The 21,114-nt window shown below is 46.9% G+C and overlaps 2 protein-coding genes across 2 annotated transcripts in view; one reads left to right on the forward strand and one right to left on the reverse strand.

Annotated features, from left to right (window-relative positions):
- Positions 1–1,525: 1,525 nt before the first annotated feature.
- On the forward strand, positions 1,526–13,191 carry pax9 (paired box 9; the record flags this gene model as incomplete). Its single annotated transcript, XM_084482152.1, has 3 exons — positions 1,526–1,586; positions 6,220–6,849; positions 13,016–13,191. The coding sequence occupies 3 exons, from the start codon at positions 1,526–1,528 to the stop codon at positions 13,189–13,191; spliced, it is 867 nt and encodes a 288-aa protein (XP_084338278.1).
- A 6,955-nt stretch (positions 13,192–20,146) lies between these two features.
- The window catches only part of slc25a21 (solute carrier family 25 member 21), a gene marked incomplete at its 3' end in the record, with an annotated part of 7,583 nt that continues 6,615 nt past the window's right edge, over positions 20,147–21,114 (reverse strand). The window contains exon 2 of the mRNA XM_084482153.1: positions 20,147–20,208. Coding sequence (XP_084338279.1) covers positions 20,147–20,208 — 62 coding nt within the window. The remainder of the gene's footprint in view (positions 20,209–21,114) is intronic.

Consider the following 21,114-nt stretch of genomic DNA (forward strand, 5'->3'; position numbering starts at 1 on the left):
CTCGAACCAAGCTTGTGTGCGCAAGGACAAGGACGCATAAACCAACCGCTGTCAGCTAAAGGCCTTAAAGTCCCACCAGGCTTTGATGTGTGCAGGCCTATGTGTTTAATTACATTAGCGGGCCGGCTCCGTCCAATAAACCCGAGATGGAATGTAGGCCTAATGATATCATATTCATGGTTAGGTACAGGCTTGCCGGAATGCGCAAAAGGTCACTTTCAGTCCCGTGTGTTTGTACATATGCGGTCATTCAATAGTGGGGACAATCAGTCCGCGGCCCACATCAGGACGACCGACGTCTTTAGTGCGGTCTATCTCCTGTCTGTCCATCACACCGCAACACCGATGACGTAGATTGCCCTTTTGATGCATGTCACTGCTGGGTCGCCGTCTGCCCGGACAGAGACTGCTCCAAATTAGAGCGGAACGCAATATTTTAATCCTAATGGAGCCCAGGTGCCAGACGAACACATGTCAGAGTGATGGATGCTAAAATGTGTCGTAAATATTGTGACTTTTTGGTCCCCCTGCCCACGAGAACCCGAGCCCCGGGCCCTGAAACACGACTACATACGTCGTTAACCTGCGTTCGTCCTCATTAAGGCCCCACTAAAGTTACTGGGCCGCTCAACCTTCGAGAAGTGCTAAACTATAAAAAGGAATTTAATGGTGTCACTGCTCCTCTCACAATATAGCCCAAAGTCATCAATTCTGGTTCTAAGGGGGCTCGGGGCGTAGCGTCGAGGGCACGTTCAGGGGGAAATACAGAATCCTCCTCTCGTTTCAGGGTTAAGACCGTCAGGGGATTCGAACCGCCACACTGCGCTACACCACTAAAACAAAAGGCTCCATATACAGACCAGTCGTTTAGCGGAGGAGTCACATGCTCGAAGCCCTCCGGTGGACCGACACGGAGCTCGACGAGGCCGTTGGCAGGGGTCACACACCGTCTGACCTCCCGCGGTCACGCGCAGGCTGTGTGGTGATGTGGAGGACGACGGAGAGACGAGGGAGACCACAGAGGGAGGGAGGGAGGGAGGGAGGCAGGGCGACTCGGTGACCGACGGTTGAAATGTCTCTTACATGTGTTTTGATGTTATGGACGATTGATGCCACGCAGTGGATATTATCGATTTGTCGAACATATTTTTTCATATTTTTCAGATGGGTTTGATTATTCTTCATTATAACACAAAAAAAAACAAAAAAAAACAAAAAAATTGAGTGCTGTGAATTTATTCAAGGATTTTCCTGCAATATGTGTTTGCCTAGCTGGATAACAATAATAATAATAATAATAATAGGCCTACTTATTATTATTATTATTATTATCAGCACGGATGAATGAACAGGGCCTACTAAATGTGCCATATTGAATAAACAAATGTAGGCCCACGCTGTCCGATGGAAATATCGGAAATGATGTCACTTTATATACGATATAACATTAAATAGCCTATTTCTTATCGCTGAGAATGACTTTTTTGTCACTTTGACGATTGACCGTGTCTTCTCAGCTTCCGCCATGGACCGGGTCGAAGAGGGGAATCACCGAGACATGGTGATGCAACAATTTATCTACAAGGGTATACCGGTTTAAAATGCAGCGATCACGGGCCTCCACTATAGATCGCACCAATAGACTTATGGTCAAGCTTTTTTTTTAGATCAGTGAGCCTAATTATATTGCCCGAAATCTGAAACGTAGCCTTTAAGCCTATGTAGGCTAAATATGAACGATTTGACCTCCTAAACATAGCCTTTCGTAATGGATGGCTCAACTCCACTAAACACCAATAATACATTTTTACATTATTATCAACATAGATTAGGCCTAGTATTGCATTTTTAAAGTTATACCAAGATAATCTCTACGGTTACTAACACTGATTAAAGAATTGTTCTTAGTTCAATCCTAAATCTGCCTTAAATTGCTCTGCCATGTTCAATGTCGCATAAATTGGGTCTTGTGGAAACTCGATGTCTAAGCAGCCATTGTCAACGTGGATTTGGATCCGATTCGTTTGATTACCGAAACAACCTCAAAGGCAATAAACAGCATTTGGGTGGTTGCGGAACAAGTTGGATTTAGATTAGGCTAATTGTAGCCTAACCTTCTTTGTTTAGATTCGCCATTATTCTGAATGGTAGTTCTTCATCAAATTGCCATTTCAAAATTCGTTTTAAGATTTAATATTGGTGTTATTTTCAAGGACAAAATGGAATGAATAGGTGAACAGGCCTATAGTGAAAAAGGCCGAATTGATGGTGTAATTAATCTGAGAAATAAGTAGCCCAAAGGAATGGCTTCAAATTCAATAGTAGCCTAATAAATAATAATACTAATACTAAAACTAATGATAATGATAATGATACTAATACTCATAATTAAATTACCTAATTATACTTATTAGGCCTAGGCTATATAATATTTAAAAGAATACGCTACTCTGGAGGGGCCACAGAATATGGGCCTTTACTTTGTTGGACACGAAGTGCGATTTATTTAATATAAATACAAAAATATAATAACAAATAAGACAATGAAAAGACATGCTGTTTTAAATATCCCACGATAGTCCCACGAACTCTTTCTGGCTGATGTCACGATGACGATCAGAAAATAAAAAAAAATCTGTTGAACATCTTGAATAAATTAGATCAGTTTAATGTTAGATATGGGTTAAGGACAACCCCAATATCTAACACGAAACGGATCTACATTAGGCGTCGTTTTCATAACGTATGAGAGCCACCACCGCGGTGTGACCTTGTTACCGTTGGCCTCGGTGACTTTTTATTAGACCTCTTATTATACTGACCGTCCCCGTGCGTTCCTCCTGGACGCGTGCAGCTGCTCAGACTTTCCACCATGTCACTCATCGTCTGTTCTCGGGAACCTCCATTAGCAGTGCAGCATGTCTTGACACAGCTCCTGGTTAATTGAGACGTAGAAGAATTGGGTCGGCTTGGCATTTAAATGCACTTGAATGTTGACATATTGCCCAACGCGCTAATCCGCTTATGGCTTCTGTCGACCGGTGACATCTCTCAATAGGTTGGTATTAGAGCCAAGGGAACTATTTATTATTTTAGTTTTTCTTTCTTCGTGATCTTCACAAAAAAAAAAGGTTGGAAGTTGACAGAGACTATTAGACAGATATCCATCATTCAATTACTATATTACTTTATTGTTTAAATTATTTTACAAATGATGGTTTAATCCTCTGCTACATATTATAATATATTATGTAGGCCCGGCTATATATGTATTATTAAATAATATATAATTTACAAATACCACAATGTAGTTATTATTATTCCTAATAAATATATATATTATATGACAATATATAGGCCTAGAGGCCTTTACAGAGCACCTAGCAAACAAATGGAATGGCGATTAGAGAGCAGACTTTAAGTCAAGTTCAGGGGCGAGACTAATGACCGTTCAGACCGTTAGATTAAGTAACGCGCGTTTCCGTTGTTGCGCGTCAATCGTCACAACATCGAACAACTCCCAAGTGGCAGTGTGAACAATTCATTCGACACGGACAATTTTAGTCAGTGAGCTATGCAGGCTTTTGCATGACAAGCATATCGTCTTTGGCGACCATGCGTGCAGACTTCCGTCATTGGGATATGAACTGATGGGCCTGATGCGGAATGTCTCAGATTGGCTAATATATGCCTAACGTAATCATAATTCACAATAATAAAATAATGACTTGGATGCGTTTCTGTGTGACATAAAGGTATACAAATGCAGACAAAGAGGCTACATGTTATACCGGCCTATATACTCAACATGTTTGACCACAAAAAACAAATGTGCAGCAACGTGTGGCATTATTTAACAGACATAAAACGATAGTGTCAAATACCGAATAAGTAAATAATACATACTAATAATTGAAGTTGAAGTTAAACACACGCCAAATGGTCATTTAATCTAGAAAACGTAGCCTATAGGGCATAAACCGGGAGGCGGTGCGTGCTGGGTCGGTGAGATAGCGCGCGCCGTACGGTTCGCGTGCGCGTCCCACACCGCCGAGCGCCGAGCGTCAACAAAAAGGAAGGGGGGGGGGGGGGGTGTCGAGGGGATCTTGCGGTTTTGGAAAGGGTCTCTGAACCTAGAAATGACCTTTTGTTGTTATTACAGCCACCGGAAGCAACCGCAATAGAAACAAATTGAGCAGGTTTCCCTAATGGTAAACATTATCCGGACGCATTAGTGGCCTGGGACAGACGGGGCCGAGGGACTCACCTCCCGGATCTACACGGAACACCCGGAGAGCTGTGCACTGATATTCTGTCAAAAAATCCCAATGTTTACCGTTGCTTCTGAGGGCGAGCTTTGATGCCGTCCACGGATCCTACATACTTTCCATTCGCCTTAACGATGAGCTATTTCGGCTGAACTTGCATGTATACGCGGCTGGAAGTTGTAGGCTTACGTGGTCTATTATTTAGGAAAGTTAGGCCTATAGGTTATAAGGTCCCCTTGCTTGTATGGAAAACACTAAAAGACCATGTATTGAGTAAGCGACTGGAACAATGAAGAGATGGAATTCACAGTTATTTTACGTTTTAAAAACACAAGGGTACAAGAACCAATCGAGGGGTGTGCACAAACAGCTAGAACACATTTAGACGAGCTGGATAGATCAATCATTGCGTCCATTGCGTTATTGCGGCATTTGGATTGTCCAGTGAAATGTCTTCACTGCAAATCATCCGGCCATGCCGACAAGGGAAGAAACGGTAAAAAAGTAAACAAATTTGTTACTTTTAAATTGAAATATTGCCTGTGCGTAATGTATTAGGCCCAATGGATTTCTGTGACTAATAAGGACGTTATTTATTATTTTAGGAAGGTGTAGGCCTATAGGCCTATACCTGCGAGATGCTCTGAATGCCCTGCAGGATAACATGTTAACATTTATTTCAAAGCCAGTCCTGGATGTCCTCTGATACTGTAGTTGTAGGCCTATCTGTGTGTTATTAGACATCCATTCGTGTGACTGACAGATTATCCAAAGTATAAATGTATTTGAATAAAATGCTATTCATGCCCGATTCATGAACATGCCAACGTCCATTCAATTGACTAAAACCAACGTGGCGCGTCAGATCTTTATTGAGGACTCTCCATTGTCGAATATCTGATTTAGAGAACTGTCTCGATACTGCCTTATACTTACCAGCTCTGCCGGTGGAACACATGGAGTTCATGGCGTTAGCAGCACTTTGGTACCGAAGGGTGGGGGGCGGGGGGCGGGGAGTCCTGGTCCGGCACATGTCACGTCAAGGTTTTCGACCAATCGGAAGACGGATCGGCGGAGCCGCGCCGTGCCATTGGCGCAAACGGTCTAACAGAAGTGAAACGTGTTACAAGTCCAGCCCACGGTTTCCCTAGATTGAAATGTAAGCCTGTCTCCCCGACAGCCAGGAAACACATCGCGATTTGTCCCTCTTGCTCATTATCGGAGCCGTGGCGCACGAAAGGATTTCCTTGACATCATTTCGGACACTCGCGACCCTGGACTCGGAGGCATACCCGCACGGGAGGTGCAATCCTGACACCACCTTCATCATCTGTGGACACAACATGATGGGTGAGTCCGGGTGGAAAGTTGGGCTTTCGCAGATGGAAGGGGCGGCCGACCTTTCGCCGAAAAGGGAAAAACAGCGAATTGTTCTGATGTTATTGAGAGGAAGTCCTTGCTGTAGTTGTGTAAGAAAGGACCAATAACCCGCAGTGAAATGGTTTGAATTATGCTTGAATATCCGTACATTCTTTGAGTTTCTCTTCAACTGTATCCCACAAAAACAAACAATTAAAGTTTTCTATTATAATTCTCATCCATCACGAGAGTCATATTCTTTGGGATTTGCGCATTAATTGACTTAACTACGGAATAATAGTTTTCATGTGTTTTTAGATGCATGTATTTGATAAATAATTGAACATTATTGCATTATTTCTGCCTCATCGCCCCTTTCACGATCCATGCTACTGCACAATTAAAATAAATAGGCCTACATTTGGGCAGGTCATTAAGGCACACGCACGGCATGTGAATAATTTCAAATAATTGTGCATTGATCTGATTACAATATATTAAAAAGCCAGGCCTTTAAAGGCGATTAGGAAGCGCCCTTTTTTTTTTTTTTTTTTAAATCTCTACTCACTCTTTGTTTGCTTCACGGTGCCAGAACCGGCCTTCGGAGAGGTGAACCAACTCGGGGGAGTGTTCGTCAACGGCAGGCCGCTGCCCAACGCCATCCGCCTGCGGATCGTGGAGCTGGCTCAGCTGGGCATCCGGCCGTGCGACATCAGCCGACAGCTCCGCGTCTCGCACGGCTGCGTCAGCAAGATCCTGGCCCGCTACAACGAGACGGGATCCATACTGCCGGGCGCCATCGGGGGCAGCAAGCCGAGGGTCACCACCCCGACGGTGGTCAAGCACATACGGACATACAAGCAGAGGGACCCCGGGATTTTTGCCTGGGAGATTCGGGACAGGCTACTCGCGGACGGGGTGTGCGACAAGTTCAACCTGCCCTCCGTGAGCTCCATCAGTCGGATCCTGCGGAACAAGATCGGAAATCTGTCCCAACAGAACCAGTACGAGTCCAGTAAGCAGGGGCATCCTCCACCGCAGCCGACGTTACCCTACAACCACTTATACTCTTACCCCACCTCCATCGGGGCCACGGGCACCAAGGTGCCCACTCCCCAGGGCCTGCCGACCCTCCCTGGACACATGGCTATGCACAGGATTTGGCCCTCGTCGCATTCCGTTACAGATATTCTTGGGATACGGTCAATTACAGAACAGCAAAGTAAGAGTTACTTTTTTTGATTGAGTCGATTCAATCCCTCTTTTTTTTTAATTTAATGTTTTGAATAATTTTTCTATTCCTCATTTCAAAAAATATCAGAAGGCCTCTAGAATTATTAGCGTTTGTGGAGAGTGCTTGGGCTAGTGTGTGTGCGTTGCGTTGCGCGCGCGCGCGCGTGTGTGTGTGTGTGTGTGTGTGTGTGTGTGTGTGTGTGTGTGTGTGTGTGTGTGTGTGTGTGTGTGTGTGTGTGTGTGTGTGTGTGTGTGTGTGTGTGTGTGTGTATAAAGAGAGCTCTCTTACTGACAGGTACCCTGATCAGTTCACAGTCCATAGACACAACAACACACGGACCCACACATCGTACCTCTCCAGGCTGGTGTGTTTCTGGGCCTTGTTTTATTCCTTGTTTCCTTCGAGCGCCTCAGACAGCGTGTGTGTGTGTGTGTGTGTGTGTGTGTGTGTGTGTGTGTGTCTGGCCGAGGCTGTGGTGCTGCTCAGTCAGGTCTGTCGGTGCATATAGTCGGTTAAAAACGAAGGAAAAAAGGGGGCTGACCTTTGATGGAGGCTTACTCGTGTCGAACCTTTTCAACATGCCCTCTCTGCTTCTTTTGAGACATTTTGTTCGAACGCGGGCGACCCGGGCGACCCCGCGCGGCCTGCGTTGTGTCAGACATCAGCCCCCCCGTGTGAGGCCGACCGCAGCCCGCCTCTCACGGAACAGCAGGCCGCCCTGCGCCCTCGAACGCATGAGTTCATTCTTTACCGTCAAATCTCGGTCACGCACGCGTGTTAACATATTAACTCGAGCTCCATAACGCGCCCCCCCACCCCTCCACCCCCACCACCACCACCACCACCCCGGTTGTTTTGAAAACAAGAGAAACAGGAGCCACCGTGACTCCGCGCGCTCAGCGGGCCTCCGTGTTGTGACCGTGTTGTTGGCGCGAGGGGAGGGCTGCCTGTCAGTCGGCGGGCCCTCGCGACTGTCAGGACTAGTGCTTGCTGTCCTCGCGCCGAGCACTTAACTCGCCCCGCGAGGATCTCAATACTCGGGGGAGAAGCGCTGCCATTCAATGCAAACTAAATCCAGTTCAACAAAATGTCCGAACGAGAAGGCTGAGGCAAACAGTAACACGCAGTTACACACAGTAACGAACAGTAACGCACAGTGACGCCGAGCGACGCATGTTAACACACAGTACGCGCAGTAACGCAAAGTAACGCACAGTAACACACAGTGCTACTGTGTTGTGGTTGTACTGCCTGGGGGCCAACGAGGGCCAAACCCTAACCCTAGAATGTCTTTATGGACTAGTGCTAACACATAGCTTAAAGAACCACAACCAGATCGCATTTAAGATAGCAAAACATACAAGTAGTCTATAATAAATACATAATATGAGAGCTTACGATAGGCCGAGTGACAAACGGTGGTTCTGTTAGGACTATATTACTACAACTATGTTGATGTCGTTATAAACCTCAACTGTTGTGTTTGGAGTTTTACTTTTTTTCTCAAATGAAGACAAGCTCACACACACACTTACCTCAACCCAGGACATATTACTAAACCCAGGCCTATAGGCTATTACTAAACTCAGGCCTATATTAGCTAAACCCAGGCCTATATTATTAAACCCAGGCCTATATTATCAAACCAGGCCTATATTAGTGAAGGTCTACCGGGTTAAACCGTCGTGTATGCTCACTGCACGCATTTAAAGAAAAGTCCACAAAGTCGGCCCATGAAACATGGCGGTATCATGTTCACCATCGGTGGGCTGGATTATTCTAAACGGACCGTGGATAATATAATTCAATAATATAATATAACATAATATTATATAATATACTATAATATAATATAATATGATATAACAATACAATAGGCTACAATATAATAATACAATATAATTAAAACAATATAATGATAGTATCTTCATCAGGCCCAAAGGATACTCTCTTAAGCAGGTCTAATTCGTCCTCCATCGAAAGGCGTTTGGCCTTTGTGAATGTTCTCGGCCACGGCGCACGTCGTCTCGAGCTTCACGTAGGCCTGTATCAGCAGCACGAGACGCACGCCGCGAGCACGGGGTCGCTCCACGCGCACTGTTGATCTCCGTTGTTCTTGTGTTTAGGCTAGGAGACCAATAGATAGACGTGTCATCATCGTCGTGTCCAGGTCGTTTCATAATCCTCTCCCTCTGACTTAAATCTCTTCTGGCCTCGGACCCCCCCCCCCCCCCCCGTGAGTGACAGGCCATATTTTTCAAGCGCCAAACTAAAGACTAGAATGGGTAATATAATATTAGTATAATATAATAATACAAATATAATAGCAATAATAATAATAATAATAATAGGCCTAATAATAATAATAACAATAATAATAATAATAATAATAAAGAGGTCACTTGCCCACCTGCGAATCCTGCACTGGTCCACGGCGCGTCAACTGGGCAACCGTCAACAGGACCTGACGCAAAATACAGGTCACAGCCTCATTATGTATTTCATTTCTCGAGGAATATAACCCCACAATGAGTTCTAAACCGCGACCAGGAGCCTCCTGTAATAATACCAACTCATTACTGATAGTGAATTGGCATGGATTACTTTTTATTAGCGATTTACCCCACGTTGCGTCTAGTTGTCGTTGAGTTGGTGCTTTGATTTTCCTTGTCTTATATTTTACGCGTTGGCCTTCAGTCCTAAATTATGGGTAGGACCCTCTCCCAAGCAACGTCGTTTTTCCCATGGATAACCACATAGCAATACAATTAATGTATTTATCTGCAAATGCAATCGCCCTCATGTCTTCGTCTTGCCCCATTACAATTACTCAAAGAATAAAGCGCAGAACATGCAGCTGCTCTAGTCTCCACATCTCTCCACATCGTGTGTGCCAAATACCGCAGAATTTTCCATCGAATCTCCCAACGACCCAGGTTGGAGTCGTAGACCTGTATGATAGCAATTCAAAGCCACAATTAAAGTCCGGCTGAATACCTACTAATTATATAATTTGCTTGTGGTTTGGTTTGAATTCCAGGGGTCAGTGTCTCAGGACAGCGGCTTACAGAGAGCACTAAACAGGCCATCTCCAGTTTGTTTGGCCGTTGTTGTCTTTTTTCTGGAATCAGTTCTATTTATTCTATCTTTTTGCGAGCATGGACACATCGACCTTCGCCACACCGAGGTTAAACCAGCACCCATGACGTGTGCTGTATAGGCCCAGGACGTCCTAATCCGGCAATGGTGTGTTTGGTTTAGCTCCGGTTAAAAGTCCACAACGTGGAGAAGTGGCCTATTTAGACTTTTCTCTTTCGCCAGTCCTAATAACAAAAAGCATACTTAAAAAAAAAAAAAAGCTTTTAAATTTTTATACAATTTTATTTTTTACTTGTAAAAAAAAAAGTATGATACAAAATGGCTTGTAATAATTCTTCGCCTGGCCTTGTGGTTGGCAAATGTTATAGTAAGGGACACAGTTGTCGTGTACAATACATTCAGGGTCAAATCTCTGTCTGTGACCCGATGTTTGATGCATGAAACGAAACTAAACGAAACACAAGCGCGACTCATTTCAACGGAGTGCGTCTGTTCGACCTATAGCTCAAAGAAAGCCAGAGCTGTCAGTGGTTCACCAGACCATAAATATAGATGCATTTCGTGATGTGTACATGGAATAAATACGACTACCAACTACGCCCTATTGCACAAACAACATGCAGGCCTACGTTTTTTTCTTCTGTTTATAGATAAGCCATGGCCCATTCATTTTCCACATAAAATGGGTCACACCATGCATGCATGTGCGTGTGTGAGTGAAGGATTGAGGCTGTGTAGAGATACCGAAGTCAGAATAACATTAACCCGCAAGTATTGTCATTGTGTAATGCGCTGCATTCCAGTCAACATTTAAAGTCCCGAGCAAGTAGCTCTGTAGACCTTAACCTCCCACTGCTACCGCACTGGTTACCACCACACAGCTCCCTGCTCATATCTCTCCGGAGGTTCACATGATCACAATATGTGAGGTGGTGATTGCGCAACGCGGTGACACCGCAAATCATTTCACCGGGGCTTAGAAAAATAGATGATTTAATTTCGAAAAACAAAGAGCGCCTTTTTGGAGTGCGTCCATCAAGTGTGTCTCTCAGAGGCAATGGGAATCGTGCGTCGTCTTTATTTGGAAGAGAAAGGATGAACTGAAGTGTTGATTTAAGGTCGAGGCACGCACACGTTGTGTTACTGAGCCAACACAAATAGAGGTGCTTGCAAAGGCGGGTCGACTGTGAACGATAAGAATGTGGTGGTGTATTTATTAAAAATTAATGAATCTATCTTTATACACTATATGGGCATCTGGGAATTTTGATTTGGCTATTTGACTGATTGGTGGAATTCACATCGGCATATTTGAAAGTTTTACTGCATGTTTTTGGTTGCAAAAATATTAAATGTTGCCTTTTTTTTTGCAACATAGATTTCAAACTGACCGACTAGGCTACCGTATAATTGGGGAAACTTATCCATTAGGAATTTCCGGACACGAATGAAACCAATTCGCATAAAATATGATAAATAGCCTATATATGCATGAAAAACTAGATGAAAACCCAGAAATACATTTCGGCCGATTTGCTATCATAGGCATATTTAAAAAGCAACACGCCTACGAAAGTTAGTTTTCCCAACCAATTTTAGATTAGGCCTAATTAAAAAAAGCGAAATGACCGACATGTCAAAATATGTTCCGGTAAATTTAAAAGCAAATATTTCTGTTAAAATGTTTATATTTACTAAGGAAAGCACATCAGTTAGTGCTAATGTTATAAACAAATGTGTTATAAACAAATGAAAAAAATACAAAATTCAAAAACAGCCCTTGTTTGTAGACAAAGCCATTCGGCTAAAAGCTTATATCCACAAACACAAAAAAACAAAGTGCCAATGAAACAAAGCTATCTTTGAAATCATTCTTATTTCCAGTCGAAAAAAAACAACCCCTGAAGTATAAAGTATCGCTCATGTAGCTGATTATTCTGAGAGGATAATCCTGGACAAGATCTCAGGCTGGCCACAGAGTCTCTGACTGCAGACCACCCAGGGAACAGTTCTCCGTGACGTACGTTGAGCTGCGTTCTGCCAGCTGAGGTTCTGTCGGAACCAGGGGAACCTGCAGCGCCTCGTTCCCGGTCACATCTCCCCTCCTTCCTGCCCTTCACTCGTAATCTCACATGGCATCCATATTGTGCCACCCCGTAATCCTGAAACAACCCTGAGAGAGAGAGAGAGCGAGAGAGAGAGGGAGAGAGAGAGAGAGGGGGAGAGAGAGAGAGACTTAGAGAGAGGAAAAAGTATCTTTCCATGCGGCCCGACGGCAGTGGCTCTTGTGCTCCTATCCAATTCATTCGTGTGATTAAAGGATTGCAATTGAAGCAACGCACTGGAAACGCAATTGGAAGAATGAGAAAGAAGAAGAGGATTCCGCTGGGGGCCGGCTCTCCGACGGCTCCGGCTGTCACTCACGGCTGGGGCTCCGCCCTCTCCCCCTCCCACAGGCATCATCATCATCATCGCCCCTGCCCCGCCGTCTCTCTCCTGCCTCGCCGTCGCCTCTGATTGGCCTGTTGCCTTTGGGCTCTGCTGCCATGTTGTCTGTAGCCCGGTGTTGTCCTAGCCTCAACCCCCCTAACCCCCCCCCCCCCCCCCTCTCCCATTGTGGACGACTCCTACTCTGTAATACATCCCCCAAAATGGATGGACGCTGAGAAGGCTTAAGCTGCAGTAGAAGTTGTTTTGTGGAAACTCCTGGCCTGGTTTTATCTACATTCGTAGTGGGTTTATATTGTCTTTGCTTTCCAGTTACAAAATGTCACCCCTCTCCTCCCCCCAACCCCCCCCCCCCCCCAACAACCCCCCCTCCCCCCCGATGTGACGGTCATAAACTAACCGTACCTCTCTTCTGGTCACACCTCTCCCTCTCTCTTCCCCGTCCGTCTCTCTCTATCTCTCTCTCCCTCTCCCTCTCTATCTCTCTTCTGCTCTCTCCCTCTCTCCCCCTCTCCCTCTCTCTCTCTCCCTCTCCCCCCTCCATCTCTCTCACTCTCACTCTCTCCCTCTCTCCCCTCCCTCGCTCTCCCCCCCCCCCCCCCCGCAGACGCCGAGTGGATCGCCCACAGCGAGCAGCTCTGCCACAGCGCCCAGCACCCGTCCCTCCCGCCCTCCCACCCCAGCGTGGCCCTCCACGGGGTGCAGCGCCACCACGTGGGCCTGTGTGACCGGAGCCACCTGGCCGCCAGCCAATGGCAGTGCTCCATCTCCCCGCAGCTGTGACATCGCCTCCCCGCTGGCCTCTGAAGAAGAGCACGCCGGCCGCCACGCCTACCCCCCTCCCTCCCCCCCCCCCCCCCTCCTCTAGCCGCCCCCACCCCCCCCACCTCCACTCCACCCCCCCCCCTGGTGCTCCAGAAGACCCAGCGACCCGCAACCCCCACCCTGGAACGGACGGCACTCAGCTGGGTGCCGCCGCCGCCACCGCCTCCAAACAACGACGAAGACTCTGGCCGAGGGTGGGAGGGGAGGGGGGGGGCACAGGACACCTTATGGGGTGGTGGGGGGGGGGCGATCACCTCCGGGCCCCCCTGACCGGGTCCAGGCCCGGTCGGGAGCAGCAGGGGGAGGGAGGAGGGAGGAGGGACTCCTCCGGTCGTCAGACACCACCAGGCTATAAACTGCGGGAGGCGCTACGGGGACGGCGGCTTCTGAAGGACTGAGTCCAGGCGCGCTCTGGTGCGGACGTTCCAGCGTCCAGCTCCCAGCGCTCCTCTGGGTGCAGCGCCGGACCCCTGGGGGGGGGGGGGTCTTTGGGGGGCGGGGGGGGGCGGGGGGGGGCGGGCGGGGTGGTGGGTACGGTCATTAATGAGCAGCCAGGGAGCGTTTGGTACAAGTGTTTCGGGCGGGGGAGGGGGGGTGGGGGGGGTTGGGGCAAATCGGTTGCTTTTTTGTTTTGTTTCATTTTTGTATGTTTCTATTTTGTGGACGTTTTTTTTTTTTTGTTGATAAAAGTAAAAAAAGTCTTACTGAGCAGTTTTTACCAGTTCTCTAAAATTGTAGCCTATGCGAGCAGCTTCTAAGAGAAGTGAACACTATGTTTCTTTATTTATTAGACTAAAGGTACGTTGAACCAAGTGCAATTTGCCTCCCAGACAGCACCGAAAAAAATCTCCATGCGCCCTCAGACAAAATAAATAAATTGGCATCGGTCTTCTTGTGGAGACCACAACATGAACTGTACAGTTCCAAATGTTGCACAATGAAAACTGAATGTAATTAATTAAATTGTTTGGTTGTAAATTGATCGTTCCCTACTTAAAGTGTTTTTGTCTGTGGAAAAATTCATTCAATGCACATGCTCTCCCTTTTCCTTTCTGCAACGCGGGCAAATCCACGCCAGTACGGACGGTAAGATACCGTGCAATCCGGATTCATTCAGGAATACTGAGCCGTGTGGTCATTGTCCCAATCATCCCCCCCGGGGAGTATCAGTTACCCCTCATCCCCCCGGGGGGGCATTGGTTACGCTCCATCCCCGGAGGGTATCGCGTTTCCCCGGATCTAGCGGAGGAATTAGCGTTGAGGATACGACCGCGCCGAGTGCGGCCCCGTCGAGGCTGGCGGCGATGGGGATATATAAACGGCCGCGGCGTAGGCCCTCTGCCACGCGTCACGGCCCGCTAGGAGAATAAATCACCGCCACTTCACAAACGGACGTAGCCTACTTGACCTCTGACCTGCCGGGTGGTGCAGCACACACTTAATTGTCCCCAGATAGAAAAAAACGTTGGTTTTTTTTCCGTAGGGATTAAAACGAAGATGACTTCTTCTTCTGTGGCCACAGATCTTCTCACCTCATTCGAGGTTTAACATAGTCTTTTTTACTTTACTAAACTAGACAACCCTCAGTACTCAGGAGCCACATGGATAAAAGCGGCTTCACTAAGGGCTGCACGGACGTTCTTTGGGGTACCTTTTACGAAATGCAGACGTCTTAAATATGAATTAAAATGAAACCGGAGCTTCGGTAATGACGCGGCGCTAACGGCGCTGCTTCAACAGGGAGCCCCGCAGTCGACGAATCACAGCACAGAGAGACGCATTGGGAGGCGTATCTGTGTGCCAGGGTTGTGCAGCTGGCCATAGTCAAATGAGCCACGCTAATTCTGCATTCAAAATGACACATGTAAGTCTCGACCGACGGCTCCCAAAGCCCGCCAGCCCTTTGAGATTCACCCAGCACTCACTTTCTTTTTCCCCCCCGCTCCGACGGGACCGTATAGATCTTGTTTACGCTGGACTGTATATAACCGGTTTAAACTGGATCATACACATAGATTTTGTTTACACGGGGACCACATTAATCCTGTTTACACTAAAGGATAAAAAGCACAGAATCCATTTGATGAATGGGCCCCCGCTTGCAGAGAGTTACCAAATGAGCCACGGCAAGCTGCAGTGACAGATATTTTGATTAAGTCTGGCAAGGCCTCTTTGCGCAGCTCTTCGCGAGTATTTACTCCCAGGATGAAATGTAGGTCCCTTTGTTAAGCTTAATAAAACCTGGTACCGCGTAGCCTCGGCTACAAGGCCATGGCCGTAGGGGATGGCTGTTTCTGTCGCCCCCCCCCACCCACCCACACACCACACCACACACACCACCCACCACCCACCACCCGCACCACCACCCGGCAGCCTCCACCCTCACCGTCCTTCCCCCTAATGCCTGCTCCGCGTGGCAGCGTAAACACCGCCTGCCGAGGGGACAGTGTAAACAGCCTCCCGGAGCAGGGCCTGATTTGACTTGGAAAGCAGTCTCCCCCGCATGCAGTGGTCACGGACCGTTGCACGGGGATTGTGGTGTTTCTTTGACCGTACGTGAACCACATCGCTGTAACCGGGCCCCAGCTCGGTCCTCGGTCCTAGCAGCCAGGACCCCCCCACCCCCACCCCCCCTCCCCTCCCCGTCCTTATAGCCTCCCCCTCCCCCAGCCACCCCCCCCCCCCCTCTCCCCCAGCACATCCATCACACGTAATGATAGTTATAACAAAATCTCGGTCGTAAAAAGGACTTTAGGGCGAGATTGGCGTGAAAATGTTTTCCGCCGTCGTCGCCGTCCTCCCCGACGGCTCGGCAGCTTTTTGTGCTTTCAACTTGACGACGAGGCACAAGTTCAGTTGCCGAGCGCAGCTCCCTTTCGCCCCGCGACTCTCGGGGGGTGTTAAAACTCGCCTGCTTTTAATTGATACCAGCATTAAGAGAGAAGTCGGCGACAGAAAAAGAAGAAAAACAAGACAAGCAGACAAGCCCGGCAAAGAGAGAGAGAGAGAGAGAGAGGGAGAGAAGTGGTGTGTCGACGTTTCCACCTCAAGCGGGTGCCCCGGTAGTGCAACGTGAGTCGTCTTTATGTAGCTAAGGTCTATAGAGCGCCTCTAAAAGCGGGGCCGCATGTGTTTAGCGTTAGACATGTTGAGTCTGACTGCAGTGTCGTGTGGTTATCTTTAGATCTCACTGAGCAATCACAAATTATTTTTTCCAAGAGTAGGATAGCACACAGGGGGGGGGGGTGCGCAATGCTACCAGTCAATTTGCGCTAGGCATCGTCAAACAAAAAAAAAACGTAATTACACATGTTTGCACTTCCATGATATTATATATCTGTTAACGCAGTATATTTTTTTCTATTTATCTTAATGAGTTTTCTTTTCTCCAAACTTCCAACATCCGGAAATTGCAGTGCGAAAATCAAAAAAAATTGTAGGCAATTAAGTGTTTATTTAATTTAAAAATGCGTTTATATTAGGCCACATGTCTAAAATTACTCTTTTTTTTAGCGTAAAAATGTATTTGGAAAATAAATGGCTAGACGTACAATTAATCGTATGCCTGAAATACAACTTTGAACGCTCAAACACACACACACACACACACACACACACACACACACACACACTTACAAAAACACACACACACACACACACACACACACACACACACACTGAAATCCTCCTAAATAAAAGAGGTTCAACGTTTGTAAATCGTGTTTCCTTGTATTCTATCGGGTATAGCGTCCCCACATCGCGAGTTCAAAGGCATAAACGCCAAAAAGAAACCTGACATTTCCATTTCAATTCAAAATCCTCTAATTATTACCTTATACTCGGGCCTTGAAAAGATAAGGCTCGTTCAGCGCCGACTGAAACGCCTGTCAAAGGTTTGAACAATTTATGTCAAACGCTGACTGCTTCCCTAGATGTGAGAATAAAGCGCTTTTATATACACGGGACAGGGAGGAAAGAAAAAACGACTGAAACACAGAGCTAGCTGTAAAGATTTATGACCAAGCACCCGGGTATGGGAATGCCAGGTAAAAACAGGGGGAGGTGTGTGTGTGTGTGGGGGGGGGGGTTTGACGGTTACAGAGAGCATCAAGAGTAAGACACACTGCACGAGTTACGAGTTGTCAAGCAGAGCGAGGCCGACCCACGCCACGGCGGAGTGGAGGCAGGTCGGGGGCGGGCGGGCGGCGGGCGGCTCTCAATCCTGTTTCAGGACCGGGACTCGTATTTTTAGGTGTGAAGAAAGTCCCCCCGCGACCCCGACTGTTATTATGTTATAATAACAAGTTCTAAGCAGTTATTATAATAAGTTGAAGTGTGCCACGGTCTCTCTCTCTCCCCCCCGCACGTCGTTTTAGCCTCGTCAGGCCGTTTACGTCCGTGTCCCATTGAAGCTACGCAACGCAGCGCGCCGTGCTAGCTAGTTAGCGCTTTGTCTAACGAATCGCACGACACGTTTGGGGACCTTGTACGAAGCGTTTAACTGAAATAGAAATGTTGAAACAATCGGAAACACTTCTTTTTACATTCAATTCAATTCAATTCAATTTAAATTTAAATGTATAGCCTTAATCACCATTACAGTCTCAAAGGGCTTCACAGGCCATGTATTTGTGACGCCCCCCCCTGACCCTCCCCCCCTCCCCCCCACACGGGCAAGAAAAAACTCCCTTAAGCAAGGAAGAAATCTTGAGAAGAAACACAGAGTGGGGGATCCCTCCTTCCAGAGACGGTCCAATGGGAGTGCAATGGGTGTACAATATACATAATAATGTACATCAAAACAGCCACCATGGATTCTCCTGCGATGACCCCCCCATATCCGGCCCCTGCTTCTCCAGTTGTTGGGGACCGCCCCGGCCGGGGGGGGGGGGGGGGGGGGCCCTCAGCTCCACCCGGTTCCCGGGGGCTCCCGGGGGCCGTCGTCGGTCGGTCTCTCTCAGCGCCGGCCCCTCTGAGCTGCGAAAGGCGACGGCAGAACCTTCCTCACACGGCACATGGACGGCGACTCCCACATCCGGGGAGCTGTGTCACAGAACTTAACCCTCTCGTCTCCAGTCGGCAGGGAACGCGCAGCACGGCGGGCGAGATACAGCGACCGCGTTCCGCCGAAAAATTGGGAGAAAAAAAAAAATCGTCCGGAGCAATAATGGTTTTTTTTACGTCGGAATTGAATTGTTGTGATTTAATATCGGACGGACGGACATGAATTCCTTGGGAGGACTTGGAACGACGTGAGGAACGAGGGTGATTGCGTTGTCTTTATTAGTTTTAAACTTAGTTAGGATAACAGGATATATATATATATTTTTTTTAATGCTGTTTTACTTTAAATGACAGATAGTTTGGTTATTTCCGTGACCCTCCAGCCAGAGAGTAGCAGGTGTGTGTTTGTACGGCGAGGGTTGCGGGGGGGGGGTGGGGGTTGTATTTGTGTAACACACAGATCAGCAGCGCTGCGGTGAGGTCAACTCTTTGGTTTTTCAGTTTCATTTGAATGTCTTTGGGTTTGTTTTTGTTAGCTTCGACTTAGCGGACTCACTGACTTACCTCTGCCCAGGGTGGAGAGAGAGAGAGAGAGGGGGGGTGGGGGGAGAGAGAGAGGGGGGGGGGGGGGGGAGAGAGAGAGAGGGGAAGAGGTCGGGGAGAGAGTTGATGCATAGATTTTTTGCGTTGACTACTTCTTCTTCTTCTGGAGTTCTATGGAGTGAAAAAAGCAGTGGGACAGGGAGAGACAGGGGGAGGCAAAGTCAAACACGCAGCGCTCAGTCAGGTATACGTCTACCAAACGGATCACAGGATAAGTATGAAACATAAAGACAAAGAGAGCAATGCAAATAAATCAGTGTGTGTGTACACACACACACACACAGCCATTTAAGATGTATTCATAATAAACACTGCAAATATATGCCAATGCGTACATCCGTGTACACTGACACGCTCTCTCACACACACACACACACACACACACACACACACACACACACACACACAAACAAACAAAGCATTTATACAAAAAAAATATTCTGCACATCCATTTCCAGAGTAAGAAAGCTTTATTTTCTTTTGCCAGCACAGTTGGTCGGTTTCTTCAGTTTCTTTGATTGAATATGCTGTTCTGTTCGGCCAGGAGGCCCGTTAAAACCGTGGCTCCGAGAGCCGAATATAACAAGGTGATGCATGCAAACAAGGGACACTGACAGGTGAATAAGCTGGAGGAGATTCCTTACACTACCTTACATTACAAAAATCTAGAATGTTCATTGTGAAATTTGAGCAGACCGTAACATTGAAAGTCAATTTTCTACATTATTTTTTAGAAAATTCAAATAGTAGGGCTGAATATAAGCAAAATGATTGTGATTTATTCACAAATATACAATTCAGAGCACCAATAGTCATCTATTTGGTGACTCATTTGTTATTAGCTATGTCTGTTAGTAAACTGTAAACTGTGAGGGTATAAAAGTCGATCCCGTGGCATCATTCAAAGACACGAGTGGCCTGAGCAATCCCAAACACGGTCATTAAAGCCAGGGACGAATATAAACAGATCCTTCTAGAAAATTACTAATGATTTCACCTTAATAAAAACACAAACACAAACACATATTTCAGAACCGAGACCAGACCTGAAATCCTCATATTGTGCATAGAAATCTATGAACCCCCACGCACCCACCCGCCCCCCCCCAAAATAACAACAAAAACAACAACAATAACCACAATAAAAAGAGAGAAACCGGGATAAATGCCCAGACGAAGGGTCCTGCTGTAGTCTTTGGTCGTGTTCTGTTGCTGTGGGTCGGGGGGTGGGTGGGGGGGGGGGGTGGGGGGGTTTGGAGGCTGAGGTGACTGCATCAGGCGCTCTGGCTTTGGGTCGGCTGTCGGTCTACCAGTTCTCCTGGAGCCACCCAGACACGTACTCGTACACCAGCAGCATCACCGCTCCACCTGAAAACAACCGTTTCAGATCTAAGATCCGCTCAGAACTAGAACTATTTATTCAAGCATTAATCATCTGTACACACACACACACACACCACACACACACACACACACAAGCACGCACCAACGCATCCACGCACACATACACACACACACACACACACCAACGCACCCACGCACACATACACACACATACACACACCAACGCACACATACTCCCACAACGTGTGTGTATTTTATGTTGTGCTAATGTGTGCAAAAGGTGATTCTGCTTTGAGGTGATTTGTGCCGTTTGCTGCATTGTGTGAATTCTGTCTTTATTTTTTGCCCTACACTGAGCAGTGACCGATATGCACATGCACACGTACACACACACACACACACACACACACACACACGCACAGACACATAGACACACGCACACACACAGACACACAGACACACGAAGACACACACACACACACACAAACGCACACACACACAGACACGCACACACCCGCACAGGCACACACACAGAAACAGGACACACCAACGCACCCACGCACATACGCACACACATACACAAACACAAACACACTTAAACGACGTGTGCGTCTTTTGTGTTGTTCTAGTGTGTAATGTGAGAAACATGCTCGGTCAGTCGGCCAAATGCATTTTGATGGGATCAGGGGAGAGTTCACGGCTGCACTTAAAAGACCTTTGAGTCTCCAGCAGCTCAAACCTTAACTTCAAAAAGGGGAGTTTTCCTATTTCATATTTATTTTTAACAAAGTAATGTTTTTTTTTTTATAATTATTTAAAATACTCATGAACAAAAAAACAACAATAGTAAATAAGAAATATTTGTATGAAACAAACTAAACTAATGATTTGCATTTTGTATACATATATATATATATATATATATATATA

This window comes from Micromesistius poutassou, assembly GCF_964030765.1.
Source record: "Micromesistius poutassou genome assembly, chromosome: 17".
Lineage (NCBI taxonomy): Eukaryota > Metazoa > Chordata > Actinopteri > Gadiformes > Gadidae > Micromesistius > Micromesistius poutassou.